This window comes from Cervus canadensis, chromosome 7, assembly GCF_019320065.1.
Source record: "Cervus canadensis isolate Bull #8, Minnesota chromosome 7, ASM1932006v1, whole genome shotgun sequence".
Classification (NCBI taxonomy): domain Eukaryota; kingdom Metazoa; phylum Chordata; class Mammalia; order Artiodactyla; family Cervidae; genus Cervus; species Cervus canadensis.
The window spans coordinates 42790152-42815026 of NC_057392.1; the positions used below are offsets into that span (position 1 = coordinate 42790152).

Genomic DNA, 24875 nt, shown 5'->3' on the forward strand with positions numbered 1-24875 from the left:
TAGAGCCACTATGGAAGACTGTATGGAGATGCCTTAAAAAACTAGGTATAAAATCACCATATGACCCAGCAATCCCACTCCTAGGCATATACCCTGAGGAAACCAAAATTGAAAGAGCAACATGTATGCTATTGTTCATTGCAGCACTATTTAGAATAGCTAGAACACAGAAGCAACCTAGATGTCCATCGACAGATAAATGGATAAAGAAGTTGTGGTACATATACACAATGGAATATTACTCAGCCATAAAAAGGAATGCATTTGAGTCAGTTCTAATGAGGTAGATACCTAGAACCTATTATACCGAGTGAAGTGAGTCAGAAAGAGAAAGATAAATACCATATTCTAACACATATATATGGAGTCTAGAAAAATGGTACTGAAGAATTTATTTACAGGGCAACAATGGAGAAACAGACATAGAGAACAGACTTATGGACATGGGGAGAGGGGAGGAGAGGGGGAGATGTATAGAAAGAGTAACATGGAACTTACATTACCATCTGTAAAATAGAGAGCCAACAGGAATTTGCCGTATGGCTCAGGAAACTCAAACAGGGGCTCTGTATCAACCTAGAGGGGTGGGATGGGGGGGAGATGGGAGGGGGGTTCAAAAGGGAGGGGATACATGTATACCTATGGCTGATTCATGTTGAGGTTTGACAGAAAAGAGCAAAATTCTGTAAAGCAATTATCCTTCAATTAAAAAAAAAATCCCATGAGAACTGTATCAAGGTGCTGCAAGTAACACAGCACACACCTGATCAATCATTTGCCTAGAGGGATGCACTTCTTAATTGTGTGGGAAGGCTGGAACTCTACTCCTGATGTTTCCTCTACATGAAGGGATGTTGATGAGCCTAAAACCCCTGCATTCTCTTTATAGGGCCCACACTTTTCTCAGGAGTGAAGGAACACTTTAATCTGATTTGTGAGCCTGGAAAGAGAAACTCAATGTGCCCAGCCTAGCTCCATCCTGCCTGATCTCATGAGAGCCTGACTGGCTGCACAGGACCCCTTCTGTGTCTGTTCCTCCATAAGATAAGCTTTTTAGGGGCAGCCTTGATGCAAACAGCATGGTCTGGTACCATGCAGGTCAGTCTGTCACCGTCTGTAGGCTAGACTGAGTAAGGATGAGATGTTTGTAAGCATTGGTGGGCTGCTTTTAAATGGCAAGTCCACTGAGTTCCATAGGCATTGTGGAGTGTGTGTCAGGTGCTAACAGGACAACAGCAGTGCCAGGTCTGGGGAGGCAGCACTCAATTAGCTGCCTCGATATCCATTCTGCATTAGGGCCAAAGAGGGAATTGTGGATGGGCTGAGCTTGGATTACTGTGGCTTGTCTTGAGCCCACTTTTTTTTTTTTTGAGCCCACTCTTGCTACAGCACCCATCTCAGGATGAGAACTGCTGCTGTTGCTGCTAAGTCACTTCATTCGTGTCAGACTCCGTGTGATCCCATAGACGGCAGCCCACCAGGCTCCCCCATCCCTGGGATTCTCCAGGCAAGAACACTGGAGTGGGCTGCCATTTCCTTCTCCAATGTGTGAAAGTGAAAAGTGAAAGTGAAGTTGCTCAGTTGTGTCCAACTCTTAACGACCCCATGGACCACAGCCTACCAGGCTCCTCCATCCATGGGATTTTCCAGGAAAGAGTACTGGAGTGGGGTGCCACTGCCTTCTCTGCAGGATGAGAACTAGATCCTATTTATTCCCAAGTCTGGCCCTGAAATGCATACAAGTACAATCAAAAAGGGCTTCTCTGGTAGCTCAGCTGTAAAGAATCCACCTGCAATGCAGGAGACCCTCGTTCGACCCCTGGGTTGGGAAGATCCCCTAAAGAAGGGATAGGCTACCCACTCCAGTATTCTTGGGCTTCCCTGTTGGCTCAGATGGTAAATAATCCAAATGCAATATGGGAGAACTGGGTTTGATCCCTGGGTTGGGAAGATCCCCTGGAGAAGGGCATGGCAATCCACTCCAGTGTTCTTGCCTGGAGAATCCTCATGGACAGTGGAGCTTGGTGGGCTGCAGTCCATGAGGTCACAAAGAGTTGGACATGACTGAGCGACTAAGCACACACACACACAGAATCAGAAAGGGTCAGAAATGAAGAGAGGCTGTGTCCCTCGGTACTTTACCGCCTGATCTGCTCCTCGGCCGTGGCGAGGGCAGCCTCTGCAGCCACCCTTTGGTCTCGTTCTTCTTCCAGCAGTTTTCTCAACTCGTTCATCTCCTGTTTAGTGCTGGAGAGCTGCTTCTGGGCCTCAGAAAAGCTTCACGACAAAAGGAAAACAACAGCATCACTAGATGCAGGACAGAGTTGCAGATATAGGGACTCGAAGTCTTCCTAAGGTTATAAAGCATGGAAATTTATAGAAGGCTGTACAAACACAATGAGTATTTTAAAAGAATGCCTGTCAAAAGATTAAATAAAGCTGCAGGAAATGCCTTAAGAGATTTTAGGGACTTCTGAATATCTCTCATTTGAATATCATCATCTTAGTAAGATGTGTGTGTGTAGGAAGGGTCTGTTTCACAAACTACTCACACTCAATTTGTTATTATAATTGTCACTTTATAATGCTCACATTAATCCTGTGAGGCCAGTAAGATAAGAAGACACATTAAATCCATACAAAGGACTCCCGTTCTAACTAGATGACCGCCCAAGTGCTGCCTACACAGCGCACACTCCAGGGTTGAGAGCTGCTCCCCCACCTTAGCTGTGGCTCGCTCAGTTCTTCAGCATCACCTTTCCTGTGACTGCCATTCTTTTCCTGGGGAGCTCCTGGAGCAACATCTATATTTAGCGGCCCCTGGAAGAAGAATAAATTTAGTAATTCAGTGATGAAACCACTCAAGAAATTGTGCTCAGGCAAAATGAGAACTTGCTTAGGCATTGGAGAAAAAAGAGAAATCTTGGAGAGGAATACCTCTATTATCACTCTCTTCAAGTTCAGATTTAGAAGTAAGAATCTTCTGCTCTAATAGATTAATCTCCTACATAAAACTCGTCATTAGACTTTCCTCCAGAATCTCATTCTTGAATCTCTCCTCTCAAAATTTCAAGGCTGGTCACTGACTCCCTCTTGCTTCTAGTGGAGACCCATCTACTTTCCAGAAGCCACTCTGGTCCCTGCCCGATTCAGCCACTCCTCCTGCCCCTCTCCTCTTCCTGCCATGTCCTACTCCCCTCCACGCTCATTCTCAGTCTTCATCGACTTCAACAACCTCCCCTCTCCACGGCTGTCAACAACTCTTAACAATTTTGTTTCTCAGGTCCAAATCTCCCTAAAGCTTTCCTATTACTTGAAGCAAAAAGCCTTCCAAAAGTCTCAGTCATCACTGTTTACCACTCACTTTTTTATTTCTCTCCCACCAGATCACTCAAATGGACATGAATTTGAGTAAGCTCCGGGAGTTGGTGATGAACAGGGAAGCCTGGTGTGCTGTAGTCCATGGGGTCGCAAAGAGTTGGACACGACTGAGCGACTGAACTGAACTGAACCTCACTGTTGATCTTTTTCCTTCTAATCCATTCACTCTTCAGTTTTTCTTGGACCTTATTCCTCCACTCCTCTCCTCACTGTTTCCATCACACCTATTTGATCTTCAGCCTGAAGACATTGATCTTTTCGAGGCTGTGCTTTATGCTTTATCATCCGTGCTCAATTTCCCAACACTTTCCCCAGCCTCTCACCTTTTCACTCACAGCTTGCAGCTCTTGAACCTGCTTCTCCAGGACTGCACAGTGATTGAAAAGGTCACTGTAGTGCTGCTGGTTCTCACGGAGACTCTGACTGGTGTCACAGAGCTGAATAGAAAGGGTATTTTTCTCTTCCAGCAGTTGAGAGAACTGAAATAGGAGAGACGATAAGCACTAGCCCACAGGACTGTTTCACTAGGAGCAGGCAGTGTGTATGCTTAGTCATATCTGACTCTTTACAACTCTGTAGTCCACCAGGCTCCCTGTCCATGAGATTTTTCAGGGAAGAATACTGGAGCATGTTGCCATTTCCTCCTCCAGGGGATCTTCCTGATCCAGGGATCGAATCTGCATCTCCTGCATCCTGCACTGGCAGGCAGATTCTTTACCACTGAGCCACCTGGGAAGCCCCACGGTCAGGCAGAGATATAAGCAAAGGCTGGGCATCCATGGGAAGAATCAGGGTGGTGGCTTGGAGAGGAGACATTCTATGCTGACAGCCCATCTGCTACTACCCATGCTAGAGCCCGAGAAGCAGGGCTCCTAGTTAGCTGGGACCCAGTTAGTGGAAGCTTTAATATCCCCAAACTATGAACTCCATGAAGGGTCACTGTGTATCCTCAATACCAAGCATATGGCTAGGCTCACAGAAGGTAGATAATAGTTATTGTTTGCTGAATGATGAATAAGTGAATGATCGACCCTAGGGATGGAGATGTTCTGATTCTTGGTCTGGGTGCTGCTTATACAGGTGTCCTTACTTCATGAAAATATACCAGACTGTATTTGTGATTTGTGCACCTTTTGGTGTTTTACCCCACTAAAATATTTACATGAAAAATGTTTTAGTTGCTATTCATTGCAGTTTCAAGTACCATCCTAGAAAGACAAATGCCCAGAGTGATTCACAGTCTAATCTTCAGGAAAGCAAATATAACAAGGTTGAGATGGGATCTAGTTTATAGAAAGAGGAGGTGTTAAGAGCTATGAAGGGCAGAACTTTTTGGAAACAACTGACGAGGCTGAAAGAGGAACTGGGTAGGATCTGCTCTGGAGTCTCCCCACCATAGCATCCCCTGAAAACTCCCAGAAAACACCCCCAACGAAGGCTCTGTAATTTTACCAATTCACTGTGACCAACTAACCTACTTGAAAAAATGCAAATTTTAAATGCAAATTTTTTTTTAACTCTGCCAGAGTTAACAGTGTTATCAGTCTCTGATACTTCAATGTTAGTTAGTTGAATTTAACAACATTTAATGAGTGCCTTCTACACAAACCAGGCACTGTATTTTTCATGTACATTACCATATTTACCCCCAGACTGACCTGCTGCTAACACTTTGGGCAAATTACTTAATATCTCTGGGCCTTAATTTCCTAATCTGTGTACAGCCTACTGATCTTTACCATTTTTGGATCACAGATCCCTTGGTGAATGCCTGAGTTTTTGTGATGAGAAACTTACAAACACAAACACATCATTTTGTGCATAATTTTTGGACATTTATATTGATAGTCCTCCTCAAAGCTAATTTTTGGATCCCAGAGTCTAAATGATCACTCAAATTCCTCCTAGCCCTAACATAAACTACCTAGCTGGGTTCCTCTGAAGAAGGCAGAACCAGGTGAGGTGCTGCCAGAGAATAATCTGACAAGTCAGAGACAACAGGAGTATAATGATTCATAAGATGGTGAGGGAAGGGAAGCAGGTGATGAAGGAAGAGAAGCCAAAGAATGGATGAGGGGAGAAGACAGATATGAGAAGGCACTGAGAATAATTTTCTTTTTTCTTGCCTCGGCCTTTGCTCTAGGGACCAGATGGCAAAGCAGCTCTTCCCATAGAAAGAGGTCCATCTACTTCAGCATGCTTCCTAGAGTGTCTAGAGCAGCCAGCCTGGGGTTCAGGAAAAAGCAAATTGGCTTCTTTAATTCCACAACATTAGATAGGCAGTGAGGAAGCTTACAAATGGAGTAGAATGAAGAGCAGACCCCTCACCTCTATTGCTTTGTCTAATTGCATATGCAAGCCTCCTTCCTGAGACTCTTTTCTGCTACACACTAGTGAGAAATACCAGGGAGCTTGCTGGAGGATTTGTGAGGAGTTATGGGGAGATGATGTTGTGTAGGAAGCCTTCCTAAAGGAGTTGGCTTTTACCATTCTTATTGAATGGGCTTCTCCAAATCACTCCCAAGGGCTCTGCAAAGGTGAGGAAAAAGAAATGGCCCTGTGTCTGGTGCTTTAAAGTGAGGGATCCAGGCTCTGAGAAAGGTAAAACTTCTGTCTTCTAATAGAGCTGGAGCCTAAGCTTAAACAGCTTCTACTTACCTTCTTGCTTCTAGTCATGGAAACAAGAAATTGAACTTCAGGCTAGCAGGGAACACATACCTTGCTGTTCAGTTGCTGAATTCTTAACTCCTTTTGGTGAATTTCTTTTAAGCTGTCATTGAGCTGAGTCCTAAGATGCTCTGTCTCATAAACTAGGTTTTGTGATCCATTGAGGGAAACTGATGTCTCTGGGGATGCCTGCCAGGATATAAACACTGATGAAACTCTCTCCAAACATTGTGCATACTTAAATCCTTCCCTCCGGAAACCCTGCCCACCTCACAGGAAGTCATCAGATGGCTTGCCTAATAGTGGCAGATGAGCACTTAGCTTGCAGGAAGCTAATGTTTCCTCCAAGCAACATTCAGCGTTGGAATTACTCACCTGTCTTTGGTACTGCACTTTGTGGGTCTCAGTCTGTGAAGAAGAAGATCTCAATTCCCTCACAAGGTTCTGCAGATGGCTGAGTTGCTGATCTTTATCTGCAATAGCCATAAGGTATTGCTCCTTCATTCTCCTCTCATGCATTTCCCAGGAATTCTTCTCCATCCTAGAGAAAACATGAAATAGGCATAGGCAAATATATACTTGTGAGACAAAGATGAATAACTACATATTCAAAACATCTAATGGGATGTGGAGATGTAGTCGAAAATACATAACCAGAGCGAAATTTATGTTATAAATAGAATTGTGCAGCAAGATGATGAAGAGGAACTTAAAGAACTCTAACTGGCAGGACTGGGTAAGATTTCACAGAAAAGCAGATATTTATTTGATCTGAACTCTGAACAATGAGTCAGGTTTCCATAATGGGAAAAGCATTTCAGGTTGACAACAGAACAAAAAGCACAAGAATGAATATGCAAAGTGAGTTTTGGAACTGTTGTAGGACACAGTGTGGAGAGTGGATAGAGCAGGAAATGAAGGTGAAGAGGAAAGAAGTCAGACTCTGTGGGGGCACTGAACACCATACTAAATAAAATTTACTCTGTAAGCAATGGGAAACCACTGTAATTCTTTAGAACAACATCAGGGTTATGAGGATGCCACTGTAGAGTCTGAAGGAGCTGGGTCAAACTCTGGCTCGCTTCTACACTAGGCATGAGACCCTGAAAAAAGTTACTTAATCTCTCTGAGCCTCATTGGTGAAATGGGAATAAATGATCTATTTCTTAGAATTATTGTAATGATTTAATGAGATACTATATGTCACACACCAAACACAGGTGAGTAATTCCAACACTGATTGCTGCTCTGAGGTAACCACTACCCAGGAAGCATTAGCTTCCTGCAAGCTACATGTCCATCTGCCACTATTAGGCAAACCATCTGATGACTTACTGTGAGGAGGGCAGAGTTCTGGAGGGAAGGATTTACATATAAACTGCTGCTATTTATTTATCCCCTGAATTTGATCAAGAGGGGGGCCTCTATTTGATTCCAGCTAATTTTCTGCAGAACTAGCAAAGCTGCCTCTGAGCCAGATTCTTTAGTTCTACTTCTCGCTACACTATGCCTGAAAAAAAAAGGGGGGGGGGGGAGTTGTAAACAAATTTGTGCAGCATCTCTTTACTTTATGACTAGTCTCTATTTTTCCCAATAATGCAAGATTTTGTTTGAACTACATCAGACTTTGTCTTTTTCTCTAGAAGTAAGGTAAAATGGTCCTTTCTTTTCTAAAGGACATAAATCTATTATGAAAGAATCCTGCTGTGTCAAAAGGTGACTTGGATTACAGTCAGATTTTTTTTTTTTCAAAAAGCCAGAACAATAAAACTTAGAAAGTAAAATAAATTTTTATTACAAGGCCACTATATGGAAAAGGTACAGAAATCCTCTAATACACTTTCTCTGATATTTGTGAAAAATGAGAGAGAATAAGAAAGGAGGAGTATAAGAGTGAGAAAGATCACAGATCTTTTATAAAGCTTCAAATAGTCTTTTTTTTTTTTTTGAAAGATGGACAAGTAGTTACAGTCTGGAGAGACCCTCAATGGAGAATAGGAGCTAAGGAACAAGCCTGATTACTTAAGAGAACAGCCATAAAAGGGCCATACCTCATTACCCCTTAAGTAAGAGAGCACAGGAACCAGAGCAGAATAAGCAAAACAGTAGTTAAAGTAGAAGAAAAAGTTTATTGCATAAATCCAGGCTCTTCTGATTAGCCAACCCCAGTGCCATAGAAACCTGAATGAGATGTTCCAGCTTTTTCATGTTTGGAAAGCTCGTTTCTCGAAAGTATTTCAAGAGCAAGACAGGGATCCTGTTTTAAAAAGATATTAAAAAAAAAAAAAAAGATATTCAGCAAAGAAGCTGGTCCTAAAGTCAGTGAATCAAATCTGTGTCTTCATATCTTCTTCCTTCTAAAGGTAAAGTAAAATGTCTTCCTTTCCTTCTTATAATTTACTCACAGCCACTTGATATATAATTTTTATTTCCTTCAAAACTGCTTAAATGTGGAAGGTAAAGAGAGAAAGGCTAACAGAATGGTGAAAATGCAGAAAAAAAAAATCAATAGACCAGAAATCATTTTTTTCTCCCTCTTTTTCTCTTCCCTAAGGGTCAACTTTATCAGGAAAGTTCTTTCAGAATCTCTGCCAGGAAGTTTCAGAGGAACAAGTGGCTGCAAAAAACAAGTCTTTAGAACCGTGCACCTCTTCTTTGGTTTTCAGTAGCAACTTGACACACTATTCTTTTAGTTCAGTTCAGTTTAGTTCAGTCACTCACTCATGTCTGACTCTGCAACCTCATGAGCTGTAGCACGCCAGGCCTACCTGTCCAACACCAACTCCTGGAGCTCACCCAAACTCATGTCCATTGAGTCGGTGATGCCATCCAACCACCTCATCCTCTGTCATCCCCTTCTCCTCCTGCCCTCAATCTTTCCCAGCATCAGGGTCTTTTCAAATGAGTCAGCTCTTAGCATCAGGTAGCCAATGTATTGGAGTTTCAGCTTCAGCATCAGTCCTTCCAATGAACACCCAGGACTGATCTCCTTTAGGATGGACTGGTTGGATCTCCTTGCAGTCCAAGGGGCTCTCAAAGTTCTTCTGCAACACCACAGTTCAAAAGCATCAACCTCTATAATGGACTGGTTGGACCTCCTTGCAGTCCAAGGGACTCCCAAGAGTCTTCTCCAACACCACAGTTCAAAAGCATCAATTCTTTGGCGCTCAGCTTGCTTTATAGTCCAACGCTCACATCCATACATGACTACTGGAAACACCATAGCCTTGTCTAGACGGACCTTTGTTGGCAAAGTAAGGTCTCTGCTTTTTAATATGCTGTCTAGGTTGATCATAACTTTCCTTCTAAGGAGTAAGCGTCTTTTAATTTCATAGCTGCAATCACCATCTGCAGTGATTTTGCAGCCCAAAAAAATAGTCTGTCACTGTTTCCACTGTCTCCCCATCTATTTCCCATGAGGTGATGGGACCAGATGCCATGATCTTAGTTTTCTGAATGTTGAGCTTTAAGCCAACTTTTTCACTCTCCTCTTTCACTTTCATCAAGAGGCTTTTTAGTTCCTCTTCACTTTCTGCCATAAGGGTTGTTGTCATCTGCATATCTGAAGTTACTGATATTTCTCCCAGCAATCTTGATTCCAGCTTGTGCTTCTTCCAGCCCAGCATTTCTCATGATGTACTCCGCATATAAGTTAAATAAGCAGGGTGACAATATACAGCCTTGATGTACTCCTTTTCTTATTTGGAATCAGTCTGTTGTTCCATGTCCAGTTCTAACTGTTGTTTCCTGACCTGCATACAGATATCTAAGAAGGCAGGTCAGGTGTTCTGGTATTTCTATCTCTTTCAGAATTTTCCACAGTTTATTGTGATCCACACAGTCAAAGGCTTTGGCATAGTCAATAAAGCAGAAACAGATGTTTTTCTGGAACTCTCTTGCTTTTACGATGATCCAGTAGATGTTAGCAATTTGATCTCTGGTTCCTCTTCATTTTCTAAATCCAGCTTGAACATCTGGAAGTTCACGGTTCATGTCTTGCTGAAGCCTGGCTTGGAGAATTTTGAGCATTACTTTACTAGCATGTGAGATGAGTGCAATTGTGCGGTAGTTTGAGCATTCTTTGGCACTTCCTTTCTTTTGGATTGGATTGAAAATTGACCTTTTCCAGTCCTGTGGCCACTACTGAGTTTTCCAAATTTGCTGACACATTGAGTGCAGCACTTTCATAGCATCATCTTTCAGGATTTGAAAAAGCTCAACTGGAATGCCATCACCTCCACTAGCTTTGTAGTGATGCTTCCTAAGGCCCACTTGACTTCACATTCCAGGATGTCTGGCTCTAGGAGAGTGATCACACCATCCTGATTAACTGGGTCATGAAGATCTTTTTTGTACAGTTCTTCTGTGTATTCTTGCCACCTCTTCTGAATACCTTCTGCTTCTGTCAGGTCCATACCATTTCTGTCCTTTATTGAGCCCATCTTTGAATGAAATGTTCCCTTGGTATCTCTAACTTTCTTGAAGAGATCTCTAGTCTTTCCCATTCTATTGTTTTCCTCTATTTCTTTTTTTTTTATGATCGCGGAGAAAGGCTTTCTTATCTCTCCTTGCTATTCTTTGGAACTTTGTATTCAAATGGGTATATCTTTCCTTTTCTCCTTTGCTTTTTGCTTCTCTTCCTTTCACAGCTATTTGTAAGACCTCCTCAGACAGCCATTTTGCTTTTTTTGCATTTCTTTTTCCTGGGGATGGTCTTGATCCCTGTCTCCTGTACAATGTCACAAACCTCCGTCCATAGTTCATCAGGCACTCTGCCTATCAGATCTAGTCCCTTAAATCTATTTGTCACTTCCACTGTATAATCATAAGGGATTTGATTTAGGTTACCTGAATGGTTTAGTGGTTTTCCCCACTTTCTTAAATTTAAGTCTGAATTTGGCAATAAGGAGTTCATGATCCGAGCCATGGTCTGAGCTCCCAGTCTTGTTTTTGCTGACTGTATAGAGCTTCTCCATCTTTGGCTGCAAAGAATATAATCAATCTGATTTCGGTGTTGGCCATCTGGTGATGTCCATGCGTAGAGTCTTCTCTTGTGTTGTTGGAAGAGGGTGTTGGCTATGACCAGTGCATTCTCTTAGTAAAACTCTATTAGCCTTTGCCCTGCTTCATTATGTACTCCATGGCCAAATCTGCGAGTTACTCCAGGTGTTTCTTGACTTCCTACTTTTGTATTCCAGTCCCCTATAATGAAAAGGACATCTTTTTTGGGTGTTAGTTCTAAAAGGTCTTGTAAGTCTTCATAGAACCATTCAACTTTAGGTTCTTCAGCGTTACTGGTCGGGCATAGACGTGGGTTACCATGATATTGAATGGTTCACCTTGGAAACGAACAGAGATCATTCTGTCGTTTTTGAGATTTCATCCAAGTACTGCATTTTGGACTCTTTTGTTGACTATGATGGCTACTCCATTTCTTCTAAGGGATTCCTGCCCACAGTAGTAGATTAAATGGTCATCTGAGTTAAATTCACCCATTCCAGTCCATTTTAGTTTGCTGATTCCTTTTAGTTATAGGTAATTTGGATATAATATGGGTGACATCAAGGTGATGCACCCTTGTGCTCCCGATCACCTTGGAAGGGCCCTAAATTCAGTGTTCAGCTGAACTGAGATTCTTGATGATGAATTGAGATTCTAAGGGAATAAGCTGGGGCAACTATTCCCTGTTGGAAAAAAGGCATGAGGTTGAAATGGGAGTAATTCACCTTCCTTCTGGAGGTTCAATTACAGAATGAAGAAACAGGAGAAATTTGTATTCCCAGAGAGCAAAATTCAGTTTTTTACCTTCTCTTCAATCATCTGTTAATTAAAAAAAAAAAAAAAAAAAAGTGTTCTTGTATCATTTGGGAACTTTGTCAACTCCATGGAGTAAGTCTGATATATTTTCACTTATGAGAAAGTCTGCAAATATGTTGAATATGAAAATTTTTTGGATGTAATGTCACTCCATAAAGCTTAAATGACCCAATTCGAAAAAGTGTTTTGTTCCATAAACTTTGCTTAAGGTTTATTTTGACATATCATGTTAGTAAAGTATCTAGGATCTGTGAAGGAACAAATCTTCTCAAATTTACACATTAAGAGCCCTCTTAGGAGGACTTCCTGGTGGTCCAGTGGTTAAGAATCCACCTTGCAATGCATGGGAAATGGGTTTGATCCCTGGCTGGGGAACTAAGATCCCATATGCTACAAGGCAAAGGACCTGATGCAGCCTAATTAATTAGTTAATTTAAAAAATGCTAAAGAGCTCTCCTAGGGATGTTACAATAATTATTTTTATTATATTGATATGTGTCATCAGGGTAGCCCCTTGTAAGCTGGATGGGACTCTAGACCCCACCTCATATTCTCTGTATTCACTTGGCTGTGCTGGCCCTGTAGCAGCCGGTGAGACAAGGCAGGTGTTGCTTGATCAGCAGCACTTTCCAACACAGAGATTCTCCTTTCAGTATCAAATCTTGAAAGCTTTGGGTTTGGTTTTACTAAGGTGCACTGCACCGTCTTACTGAACAGTAACAAAGTCCCAACAATGAGGCTGTAAGAACAGGACCTGTCTATATACTGTTACTTATTCTTTACCTTTACTTTTTGGATCAAATCTGAGACACTGAATTAAATGAACCATCAAAAATATCAGTTCCTATCATATTTTTTTTCCTCTAATAGAACACATAGCATTGTTATTCATCTTTGAAAGAAAAGGGCTTGGATTTCTAGATCCTGACGAGATGGAGTAGATGCATTTTTCCTTATTCCTCCCACTGCGTACGTGTATGCTCAGCTGTGTCTGACTCTTTCTGACCCCATGGACTGTAGCACACCAGGTTCCTCTTTCTATGGGATTTTCCAGGCAAGAATACTGGAGTGGGTAGCCATTTCCTGCTCCAGGGGATCTTCCTGACCTGGAAGTTAAACCCGAGTCTCTTGCCTCTCCTGCATTAGCAGGTAGATTCTTTACCACCACGCCACCTGGGAAAGCCCACATTTCTCCCACTAAGTATTGATAAAAAAACTTGCTCCAGCAGTAAATTGGTAGTGTCCCTCTTTCCCTCTTGGCATGGTGCTAGTGGAAGCCTACTAGAGATTTAAAGAAGATTGATCATTAAAACTTACAAGACTCCAAAATGTTCAGGAACTACTGAAAATCACTCATCATACTAAAAAACCGGTAAATCACAATTTGATTGAGAAAACAAAATTAACAGATTACAAGACCCAAGATGACACAGATGTTGGAAACATACATACAGAATTATAGAAGGATTTTAAAGTGGCCATCATATAAATGCTTCAAAAAGTAATAACACACTGGAAATAAATGAAAACAGAGGAAGCCTCCGCAAAGAAATAGAAGATATAAAGAAGATCTAAATGGAAATTTTAGAATGAAAAAATATCAAAATATCCAAAGTAAAAATCTAACTGAATGGATTCAAGAGCAGAATAGAAGCGATGAAGGAAAAAAGTATTGATGAACCTGAAAATAGAACAATAACAATTATTGCATCTGAATAACAAGAAAGATAAGCAATAAACTGGTTTCATCAAAATTAAAAAGACCTTCTCAATGGAAAGAAGAAAAAAATAAACTGCAGACTGGAAGAAAACATTTGCAAGTCACATAGCTGACAAAACACTTGTATCTGGAATGAAAAACAAACAAAAAGGCTCTCAAAACTCAACAGTAAAAATTAATGACACAATTAGAAAACAGAAAAAACACAAATATTTCATCAAAAAGGATATATAATGTCAAATAACCACATAAAAAATGTTCAACATTAGTAGCCATTATGCAAATTAAAACCACAATGGAACAGCATTACATACCTATTAAAAACTAAAATACAGTTACAGTATCAAATGCTGATGAAGCTGAAGCATTTGATATTGAAACTGGATCACTCATATATTGTTGTAAAATAATACAGTCATTCTGGAATGTAGTTTTGTAGCTTCTTTAAAATCTAAACATACTTATTATATGACCTAGCATTTGCACTCCTGGGCAGTTATCTCAGAGAAATTAAAACTTACTGTCCATATGAAAGTCTATACACAAGTGTTTACAGCAGCTTTATTTATAGTAGCTAAAAATTAGAAACAACACAAGACCTTCAATGGATGAATGGTTAAAGCAGTACATTCATACCATGAAATACTGTTCATCAATAAAAAGAATGAAGTATCGATACATGCAAAGATGTTACGGATGTCAAGGGCATTATACATAAGCAAAGCTAATTTCAAAAGGTTACATACTAAAAAATTCTCAGAATGAGACAAAATGAGATGGAGAAACAGATAAGTGGTTGCCAGAAGTTACGGATGTGGAGACGGGAGGGACAGGAAGAATAACTATAAACTAATAGCACAAGGGACGTATTCGTGATGATGGGCCAGTTGTGTATCTTGTTGCAGTGGCGGGTGCATGACTCCACACACATGATAAAGTTGCACAGAACTATACACATACTTGAGTGAAAGTCTAATTGGTGAAACCTGCATAAGGTCTTTGAATTGTACCAATGACTATTTCCTGGTTTTGAAATCAAATTATAGTGATGTAAGATATTACCACTGGAGGAAACTGGATGAAGAGTACATGAAAGCTCTTTGTACTATTTTTTTTGCAACTCTCTACAAATCTATAATTATTTCATAATAATAAAAGAAAAAACCAAAAGGATCACAACAAACTGTGGAAAATTCTTAAGAAGATGGGAATACTAGACCACCTTACCTGTCTCTTAAAAAACCTGTATGCAGGTCAAGAAGCAACAGAACTGGACATGGAAAAAGAGACTAGTTCAAAATTGGGAAAGGAGTATCACAAGGCTATATATTGTCACCCTGCTTATTTAACTTATATGCAGAGTACATCATTTAAAATACTAGGCTGTAGGATGAATCACAAGCTGGAATCAAGATTGCTGGGGAAAATATCCGCAATCTCAGATATGCTGATGATACTACTCTCTACTGGCCAAAAATGAGGAGGAACTAAGGAGCCTCTAGATAAGGATGAAAGAGGAGAGTGAAAAAGGTGGCTTATAGTTCAACATTCAAAAAACTAAGATCATGGCATTGGTCCCATCACTTCATGGCAAACAGAAGGGGGAGAAGTGGGAACAGTGACAGGTTTTCTTTTCTTGGGCTCCAGAATCACTGTAGACAGTGACTGCAGCGATGAAATTAAAAGACGCTTGCTTCTTGGAAGGAAAGCTATGACAAACCTAGAAAGCGTATTCAAAAGCAGAGACATCACTTTGTCAACAAAGGTCTATATAGTCAAAGCTATGGTTTTTCCAGTAGTCCTCTGAGAGTTGGACCATAAAGAAAGCTGAGTGCCAAAGAATGATGCTTTTGAATCGTGGTGCTGGAGAAGACTCCTGAGAGTCCCTTGGACTGCAAGGAGATCAAACCAGTCAATCCTAAAGGAACTCAGTCCTGAATATTCATTGGAAGGACTGATACTGAAGCTGAAACTCCAATACTTTGGCCACCTGATGTGAAGAGCCTACTCATTGGAAAAGATCCTAATGCTGGGAAAGATTGAGGGCAGGAGAACAGGGCAACAGAAGATGAGATAGTTAGATGGCATTACCAACTCAATGGACATGAGTTTGAGCAAAGTCTGGGAGATAGTGGACAGAGAAGCCTGGCATGCTACAGTCCATGGGGTCACAAACAGTCAGACACGACTTCCCAACTGAACAACAATGAACAACAACAGAAAGGGTTATAAAGCAGAGATTACTATACCTGAGCTGATGCAGCTCATGCTGCCAGGAGACGTTTTCCTGCTTGAGCTCTTCTTGCATAATCTGAAATGTTTTTGTCTTATCTTGATACTCCTGAAGTTGAGCCTTCAGTGGACGTAACTCAGTGATTTCTTGGTTAATCTGTAAATATTGCTGCTGCAGATTCTTCAACTCCTTCAACTTTAACCAAAAGGAAAGTAAAAGGGTGATTTATCACATTTCATCCACTTAGCTAGCTCCCTGCTAGTCAGTCAACATCACAATAGACTACTAACACCCAACAATTCACTGACATAATTGAAGCATGAATCCCTAATGTAGTGAAATACATGCAGCAAGGCTGGTGGGAACCTCCCCATGGAGTGGCCATGAAGGCAGCAGAGCCCAACAACTGCAACATCAACGCTAGTCCCCTGGCCCTGAGGTCCTAAGCTGATTTTAGATTTATAACTCTGGAGATGAGATAGACAAAGGACTTATAGCTGCTTGGGGGTGGTAACTCCCTAAGACAAGAAGTACAAAGATAGACTGGCTTTCTATTTAACCACGTGCCCTGGCTAGGCTTCTAAACTCTGGTTCATGAATATCAACCTTAATTCTACCATAGCTGATGTTGATTATAAAGAAGGCAGTGATATCCAGGCCCAGTGCTTAAGAACAGTTAGAATTTGGAGTCAGTTATCCTGCCCACATAGTGTGTGCTCCTATGTATGTTTCACATACTCTTTAAGCCTTAATTTCCTTCACCTATAAAATGAAGATAATTAAAGTACCTCTTATAAAGATTATGAGAATTTGACAAGAAAATTAATACACTCCACATATAAAAGTCAGTGGCGGTGTTGATGAAGATGAACTTGCCTTTAAATAACAAACCTGCCTATCTATTACATTCCAGATATATCTTCTAACTCTTTACCCCCAATATTCATTAAAAGCTTGGCAGTAAGAAATAATTAAGGATGTCAGGGCAAAAAGGGGAGCCCTAAATACATATCTCTTTCACCCTTCTGGAAATATCACTAAAGCTACAATAAAGATATTTTATAAGCATAAAACACAAGAACAAGAACAACAAAAGAGGAGTCAGTAGCAATGAAATTAATTTTGGAAGCTAAAAAGTAGATGCATAAATGGTAACTGACTTAAGAGATCTGGGAATGGCAAGTCTTAAGATGGCAGTTGGGAAAGCCAAGAACCAACAGAACTTACTCAGCAGACTCTCCAAAAGGCTTAGGAATTAACAGCACCAGGTACTTCTGGGAAAGATAGTGATGGGAGTAGCAAGGAGGTGATAGCTGAAATAAGGAGGATCAGATGAAAGATGCTTAAGAACAACAACATCCCTAAATACACTCCCAATTTCACACTTTTTGTTACTCTGACAGACAAGAAGAATTTGATCCTTTAGAGAAGGTTGAAGGAGTGTCTCTGGACTATGGAACAGCTGAAGGTAAAGGTACTGCTCCAGCACCAGGGTGATCAGTTGAATGCATGCTTTCTGAATATTAGAAGACTTTTCTCATACTCAGCTCGAAGAGTTCTGGCACAGAGGCCTTTACCATCCATGCAGAAAACGGAGAAGTCTTCTTTGGAAAATTTGACTAACCCAAGAGGAACTAAAGATATCAACATGGGACTGCCCTCAAAAAGCTCAGCAAGATAACCATGAGTGAAACTCAGTTGGTAAGTCCCACCCACAAGCATTTCTTAGACTCCACCTTTGAACATGAAGAATAAACCACTGATTAACCCTTCCCTGAAGAACAGCTAACATTAGGCAGAGATAAAAAGAAACCGGAAGAAAAGTAATTCAGAAGAGATTAACAGAAGAAAGCATGTCATGTACTCAAAGACTTAAGAGAATATTGGAAATCAGAAGCATTATAGCAGAAAATTTAAAACTATAAAGAAAAACTCACAAGAAAATTTCAAAGAACAAATTTGCCCCCAATCTACTTGCAGAGATAAATTAAGAACATATATCTACAAGACAAAAAAAAAAAAAAAAAATCCTTAGAAATCAGGAACATGATAACAAAAATGAAAACTTCAATACAGGATTCATAAGACAGAGGTAAGAAAAGTCTTCCCAAAATAAAAAGGATAGAAAAGGTAAGAAAATTATAGAACCAACCCAGAAGGCCCTACACCTAAGTAACAGAATTTCACAGGGGAGAAAATGGCAGTAGAGAAAAAGGACCAGGGAAAGTGATAAAACAGAATTCAAAGGAATTTCTCAAAATTGGTGAACTTCTTAGATTCTTATATTCTTAGACTTCTTAGATTCAAAGGACTAGACAGAATGATGAATAAAGATAGACTCACACCAAAACACATTATTGTGAAACATCAGAACATACTGGACTGAAAGATTCTACATGTAGTTGACGGTTGAACAACACAAGGGTGGGGGTACCCCCACCCTCTGTGAAGCTGAAAATCCGTGTGTACTTTATTGTCAGCCCCTTGTATATCTTCTATATCTGCTGTTCCACAACCACAGAGTCAATCAACTGATGATCCTAGAGTACTGTAGTATTTATTACTGAAGAAAACCCATGTATAAGTGAATCCATGCATTTTAAAGCCATGCTGTTCAAGGTCCAACTGTATTTCCAGAGAGAGAGAGAGACATGAGGGAGAGGGAGAAAGCTAGAGATAAAACTAGATAAACAGTGAGAGAACCAGATCACATAAAAAGGATCAAGGATCAGAATCCTTGGACTCCTGAACCACAATGTAAGCTAAAAGGGAATAGAACAATGTCTTCACAGTTTTGAAAAGAAATCATTTCAGCCTAGAATTCTGTACTCCACCAAACTATCGGAAATGATAAGACATTTCCCTGTATCTTTTCTCGGAGAATTATTGATTTATTCCAACAAAATGATGGCACAAAACCAAGATGAGGAAAACATAGAATACAAGAAACAGGAGATCTAACACAGGAGAGAAAAGGAGGGAGATATTCTAGAAAGAAAATTATGTCCTAGGAATAACATAGGGCAACTGATTCACATAAGAGCAAAAAAGAGACTTCAAGAGAATTTTCTTCCTAAAGACAAAACATACAGGAATAAACATCTTGAAAAATTTGGATAAATGACAGTAAATCTGGGGTTAAATTACATTGATAAGTACAAAGAAAACTCAGTAACAACAACAAAAACACAGTTATTCATTCCAGGAAAAACAAAGGTGACAAGGAAAATAAAAGTAATACATAGGTTGGGAGGTGCTTGTGCCCAATTGTGTCAGATTCTTTGCAACTCTTTGCAAATCCAGTATTGCAACTTGAATACTGGAGTGGGTTGCCATTTTCTTCTCCAGGGGATCTTCCCAACCCAGGGATCAAACCCATGTCTCCTGCATTGCAGGCAGATTCTTTACCCGCTGAGCCATTGGGGAAATCCCTCACATCCCCTGCTTCTCTTGAATTGGCAGGTGGATTCTTTACCACTGAGCCAGATGGGAAGCCCCTCATATCTTTAAATGCTACCTCAAATCATTTTCAGACTGAACTTCGTATGTGCACATACGAACGAAAAGGCACTTCTAGAGATTTGCTCTCCAGCCTTTAGGCAGGAACTGCCTAAGTGCTTCATTTGATTATGGGAAAGTCCTAAGGAAGTTTGGGTGATGAAACTCCAAAATGTTTCCAGAGTTGTCTGTTACACCCTAGTAGAATCCCCTGGGTTATTAACTCCTTGCCACTTAGACCCTCAGACTTTATTTGGGAAACTTCCCTTTGATTAACTATGGAAAGAAGAGGACCAAAGTAACCTGAGCTCCTTTCAAACTGAGCTCCTCCCTTGGGTGGTCCTGAGAGAAAGGAAGTCTAGTCTAGGCAGAAGTGACGATTTGCTGGCCTGGGCTAAATATTTAAACTGACAGTGATTGAAATGTTATCATACATGCAGCCAGTGGCTGAGAGACTAGAAATTTCAATGCTCATGAGACAGAGTGAGAACAAGATGCGTGGAAAAGAAGAGTCGATGGAGTTAACAATAATTCAGTAAGTATGCAGAAAGGCCTCAGCAGACTGGCAGAGCCTGTATGCAATATCACTGAGTCAGACTGTCAGGCCTTCATGTGATTTATAACCCTGCTTAGGCTTTATGATTCAGTCATGGCAGATATAAAAGCCTCAGTCTCGAAAGTTCCTATAATCTCCCTACATGCCAATTTCACAAAATAGAGAAAACAGTATTTTCTCTATTTTGTAACAACCTATTTCTCTATTATCAGTAACAACCACACTGATAGAGAATATCCACCACAATTGTTGATTATCTACCATATGATTAACTACCCTTCTGCTAAAAACCATGTGAAATACAAACAAGTATAAGACATGACATTTACCAGGAGTTTGAAATTTAAATGGTGCAATAAAAAAAATAAGGGTATAGAAATTTTACACACACAAACACACACACCCATATATATCAAGACAACATGGGACAAAAGAAAAGAGAAGCATAAGGGAAGTATAGACAGAAGGTAATAGACAATCAAGTGATCTGGAAATGTGACCAGAGGATCTAAGCTCTGGAGCAACCTTTAAAGAGTAGGAATATTTGCTCCAAAAAGGAAAATGGAGAGGACATTTTTGTTCAGAGGATAGTAATGTGGGTAAGTAGACCAGTTTGTGGGTGAGTAGATCAGATGGCTGACATTAAGAGTAGGAGTAGGGAAGCAGTAAAAGGGGATGCTGGAAAGACAGGCCAAACCATAGGGTCTTAAAACCAGACCAAGAGGTTTGAATCCTAACCATATTTTAGAGATAGAATAATTTTTAAAGGTTACTGAACAATGCAGTAATAAGAGAGTAGTTTTAGAAAAATGTATTCAGCAATGAGGGGTGACAACTGGGAGCACCAATATTATAGCCATTTAGGGTAAAGTGTTAAAAATTTATCCTAAGGTGTTGATGATGGAAAGGAAAAAGAAATATTTGAGGCACACTATGAATAAAGAAATGATAGACCCTAGATAGGCTCAATGCAGGAATACAGCCAATATTTTGTAACAACTGTAAATCAAAAGTAACCTTTAAGAATTGTACAAAAATTTTTAAAAAAGAAATGATAGACTTTGATGATTAAATGAAATAAAACCATAGATAGTTACGAGCCTTAGGAAACAGAAGAACATTACTATGATTTATATGGAAATTAAAACATGCTGGTTTTATAGCACAGGGAACTATAGTCAATATCTTATAATAACCTATAATGAAAAATAATTTCAAAAATAATATATGTGTATATATATAACTAAATCACCTTGCTGTGCACCTAAAACATTGTAAGTCAACTGTACTTCAATAAATATATATATTAAGAAAAAAACAAATAAATAAAAAATGCTTTGGCTTGTAAATACCCAGCAGACAAAAAGGTATTAATAGAACAGGGGTTAAGAGATAGAAAGTTTAGCCCCTAGTATTTATAATAGCTAAAAATAGTAAAGCAACTCATTGAATAAAACATAGCTAATTCTGAATCCATCCTAACAGCTTTCAGGAAAAAATTTTGACCTAGAAGATAATCAACACCTGGACAAGTCAGCAGTCCCCAACCTATTTGGCACCAGGGACCAGTTTCATGGAAGACAGTTTTCCACGACGGGGGGTGGGGTGGGGTGGGGATGGTTTGGGGATGATTCAAGCACATTACTTTTATTGTGCACTTTATTTCTAATCTCATGCCACTGCTAATCTGACAGGAGATACTGGTCTGCATCTGGAGGCTGGGGACCTCTGCTATAAACTATATGTGAGGTATATATGGTTCTGAAGAAAACTTTTTGAATTTGCATTCTGAAAACAATGACAAAAGGTTAAGCTTCTAGAACAAAGACAGCTAAACTGAAACTATTTTAAAAATCAAAATAAATATGTCTAAACTGTATTAATGTCAAAATTGTAGCTGAAAAGGGAGGCTTTGTTCAGATTACAAAAAGGAAAGAAGATTGTCTATAAATATTCAGTATTAAATGTAATATGAAGGAACACATTACCTACCAAGAGAAAAGATCTGCATAAGACTTTACAGTTTAGGAGAAATGATTTTTCCCCCCTGGGCTAATCTTAAAAACTAGAATTTTCATATTCTGGATTTAAAAATAGAAAATTTAGCCTTTTGAAGTTCAAGTTATTGCCCTTTTGAGTATATGGCCTAGAAAGAGTTAAGAAACTGTCATGAAAGTGAAAAGAATAATGTCACAAAGTAGAATCCTGACAGCCTGGCTGGGCTCATACAGTTCCAGTTTTGCCTCTAAATTTTGATGATCTGCAAGTTTTCAGGAAAAAAAAAAATGACCTGGATTAAACTATGGGACCCTCTTAAAAGCAGTAAAAATTTAACACTGGAGATCTTCCTTATCTTTCTCTAAAATTAAAAAAAAAAAAAGAAGTTGGATATATAAAGGGAAGTGGGGAAAATGGTTCAGTCTGCAAATAAACTTTACTAAACAGTCATGTAAAATTATTTAAATTAATCCCTTTTACATTTAACTTTTTTTTTTTTTTTTTTACAAATTAGGGTTGCGTTTAGATAAGTACAAAATAAGCTGAGTCCTCTTTACCCTTAATTCTACCACACGTTACTAAACTATCAGTGTAACAACATGGCACTTAAGTGATCCCAATACTTTCATTCAATTAAACTACGACAAATTCTGGAAACATCTGTGTGTGTGTGTGTGTGTGTGTATAAAATATATTAAATAGCTCTCTATCTCTTAGTCCTTTTGTGACCCAATGGTGAGTTCTGTGCAAAGGAAATCTGTAATTTTTTTAAAACAGCAATGGCAGATTTAAAGTAATTTAAATAATGTTTCTCTAAGACCAAAAACAATCTGTGGGGTGTATGAGATCATCCCAGAACACCAAGTTAAAATGAATAAAAATTTTTACCATTTTCTGTAAAAATGAAAATCAATTTAAAGAAAGTTTCAAAAACTCTCAGAAGAAGATTGGGAAGAAAAAACTAAACACTCACTAGTCGGTCCCGGTCATTTTGGAGTGATGACATAGCTTTTTTTAAACTCTGTACTTCAGCAGGGCTGGTTGCAGGTGGGGCTGCAGACCTCTGCCTCCCATCCTCTGACTTGCGGAATCTCTCCAGTTCACTCAACAGGCGCTCTCTCTCATTCTGCAGGCTGGCCATAGCCTTGGAAAAGGACTGCACTTGGTTGTAAGAATCTTCCAGTTGTGAGGACAAGTGAAGCAGTTGCTCATCTTTGGACAGAAGCTGCTGGTTAAGTTTCTCAAGGTGGGGCAAGCTGTTATCCTCAGTGGAAATCACTGGAAATGCAGCTTTAGAAACAAGAACATCTCTCTCCCTGCTTACGAGGCCCTGTTCTCTCAGCTGTGCCAACTCCTTCAGACTGGCCTCATATTTCCTTTTTAGTTCCTCAAGTTCCTCATGGGCCTGATCTCTACTGTTTTGTAGGGAACTCATTGACCTTCCAAAAGACTGGATTTGTGCTGTGAGATCTTTATTTTCTTTGGTGACCACGAGTAACTTCTGTTCCATCTCTACCAGATCTCTTGCTAGCTCCGCCACCCTCTCTTCTGCTGTTTCAGTTTCATTGCGCATTATCCCTGCATCGTGATGAAGGTGCTTCAATTCTTTCTTCAGTTTGTCTTCAATTTCACCTACCTTCTTGGCAGCTTCCTTCTGAACATGAACCAAATCCTCTTCCAGTTCTATAACTCTCTTCTGAGAGGAAGAAAGGACAGTACTTAACTTCTGTACCTCTTCTTCTTTGGCTTTTAATTGGGCCTGAAATATTCCTAGAGTACCTTCTTCTTGCAAGGCTGTCAACTGTTTCTTTAATTGCGACAGAGAGACTTTCAAGCTCTCAGTCTCTTTAGCTAAATCTTGTTTTTCCTCCTGGAGGGCAAGAGAGGACCTCTGCAACTCCCCCCTTGCTTCCTCAGACTCCTTGAGCTTTGCTTCTAATTTAGCATATTCACCTTGCAGCTCCTTGGTCTGCTGAAGCTGAGCTTCAAGGAGCTGCTTTTGCTGACAGTCTTTCTTCGATAACACTTGGTTCAGGTCTTCTCTATACTGGATCAGCTCTGCATTGAGCTTGGCATTCTCAGAATTAAGGTCATCCATATGACTTCTCAAGCATCGGATTTCTTCCTTCAGCTTATTATTCTCAGTAGCAGCATCTTGAATGAGTTGGTCTTTTTCCAAGATCACAGAGAGATGTCGTTCTTCCAGCTGTTGGTAGTCACTGACTATGCGGTCTCGGTCATCCTGGAGAGAAGACATGGATTTAACGAAGGAATTCAACTGAGCCTTCTGCTGCATGTTCTCCTTTTTCATGTTTTTCAGTGTCTCCATAAGCTGATTGGTTCTGTCAACAGCTTTTTTGTTCTCCTCTTCTAAGACAGTGTTCTCCTCTTCCTCCTGGGACAGCAGATTTTCCAGTTCTTTAATTTCTTTATCATGCTGCTGATGCAGTTCAGCCACAGCCACTTGGACTGCCTGTTCCTTGGCAGAAAGCAGGCTTATAATCTTTTGCTCCTTCATGTTTATTTCTTCATGCAGCCTACTGGTCAGTTGCCTGGAGGCCTGAAGATCAGTCTCCAGCTGCTCATAACTGAACTTACAATTCTGGATATCAGCTTCTTTCTGCTTTATGATCCCTTCCAAATTTTCTTTATTTTCCTTAAATTTTTCTAGAGAGTTATTTAAATCAGTTGACTGGTCTCTGAGAATCTTCAGTTCTGATTCCAACTTAGCTAAATCATCCTGAGAACTACGGTATAGATTTTGAGTCTCTTCGAGCTGGGACAAAAGTTCTTTGTTTTCTCCTTGCAGAGTATCACAGACCTTCTGCTGAATCTGGACCTCTGTCTGAGCTTTGGACTCCCACATCTGTTTGTCATGCTCCAGCCTAGAAAAAAAGAAGGTCATTAATTACAGATTTCAATGGAAAAGTACTTGATGCCTAAGAAACAAAACAGGTACTCAGATCTACAAATCAATAAACATTCATAATTGAAGGTGTTTCTAA

The 24875-nt window shown here is 40.0% G+C and overlaps 1 protein-coding gene across 4 annotated transcripts in view; it reads right to left on the minus strand.

Annotated features, from left to right (window-relative positions):
* Positions 1-24875, minus strand: part of GOLGB1 (golgin B1) — a 75046-nt gene that overhangs the window by 2759 nt on the left and 47412 nt on the right. For all 4 annotated transcript variants that reach the window (XM_043473099.1, XM_043473098.1, XM_043473100.1 and 1 more), the window contains 7 exons: positions 22844-24755; positions 15835-16013; positions 6424-6589; positions 6100-6237; positions 3705-3860; positions 2723-2820; positions 2143-2277 (listed from right to left, as the gene is read on the minus strand). In XM_043473099.1, the coding sequence (XP_043329034.1) occupies positions 2143-2277; positions 2723-2820; positions 3705-3860; positions 6100-6237; positions 6424-6589; positions 15835-16013; positions 22844-24755 (2784 nt within the window). The remainder of the gene's footprint in view (positions 1-2142; positions 2278-2722; positions 2821-3704; positions 3861-6099; positions 6238-6423; positions 6590-15834; positions 16014-22843; positions 24756-24875) is intronic.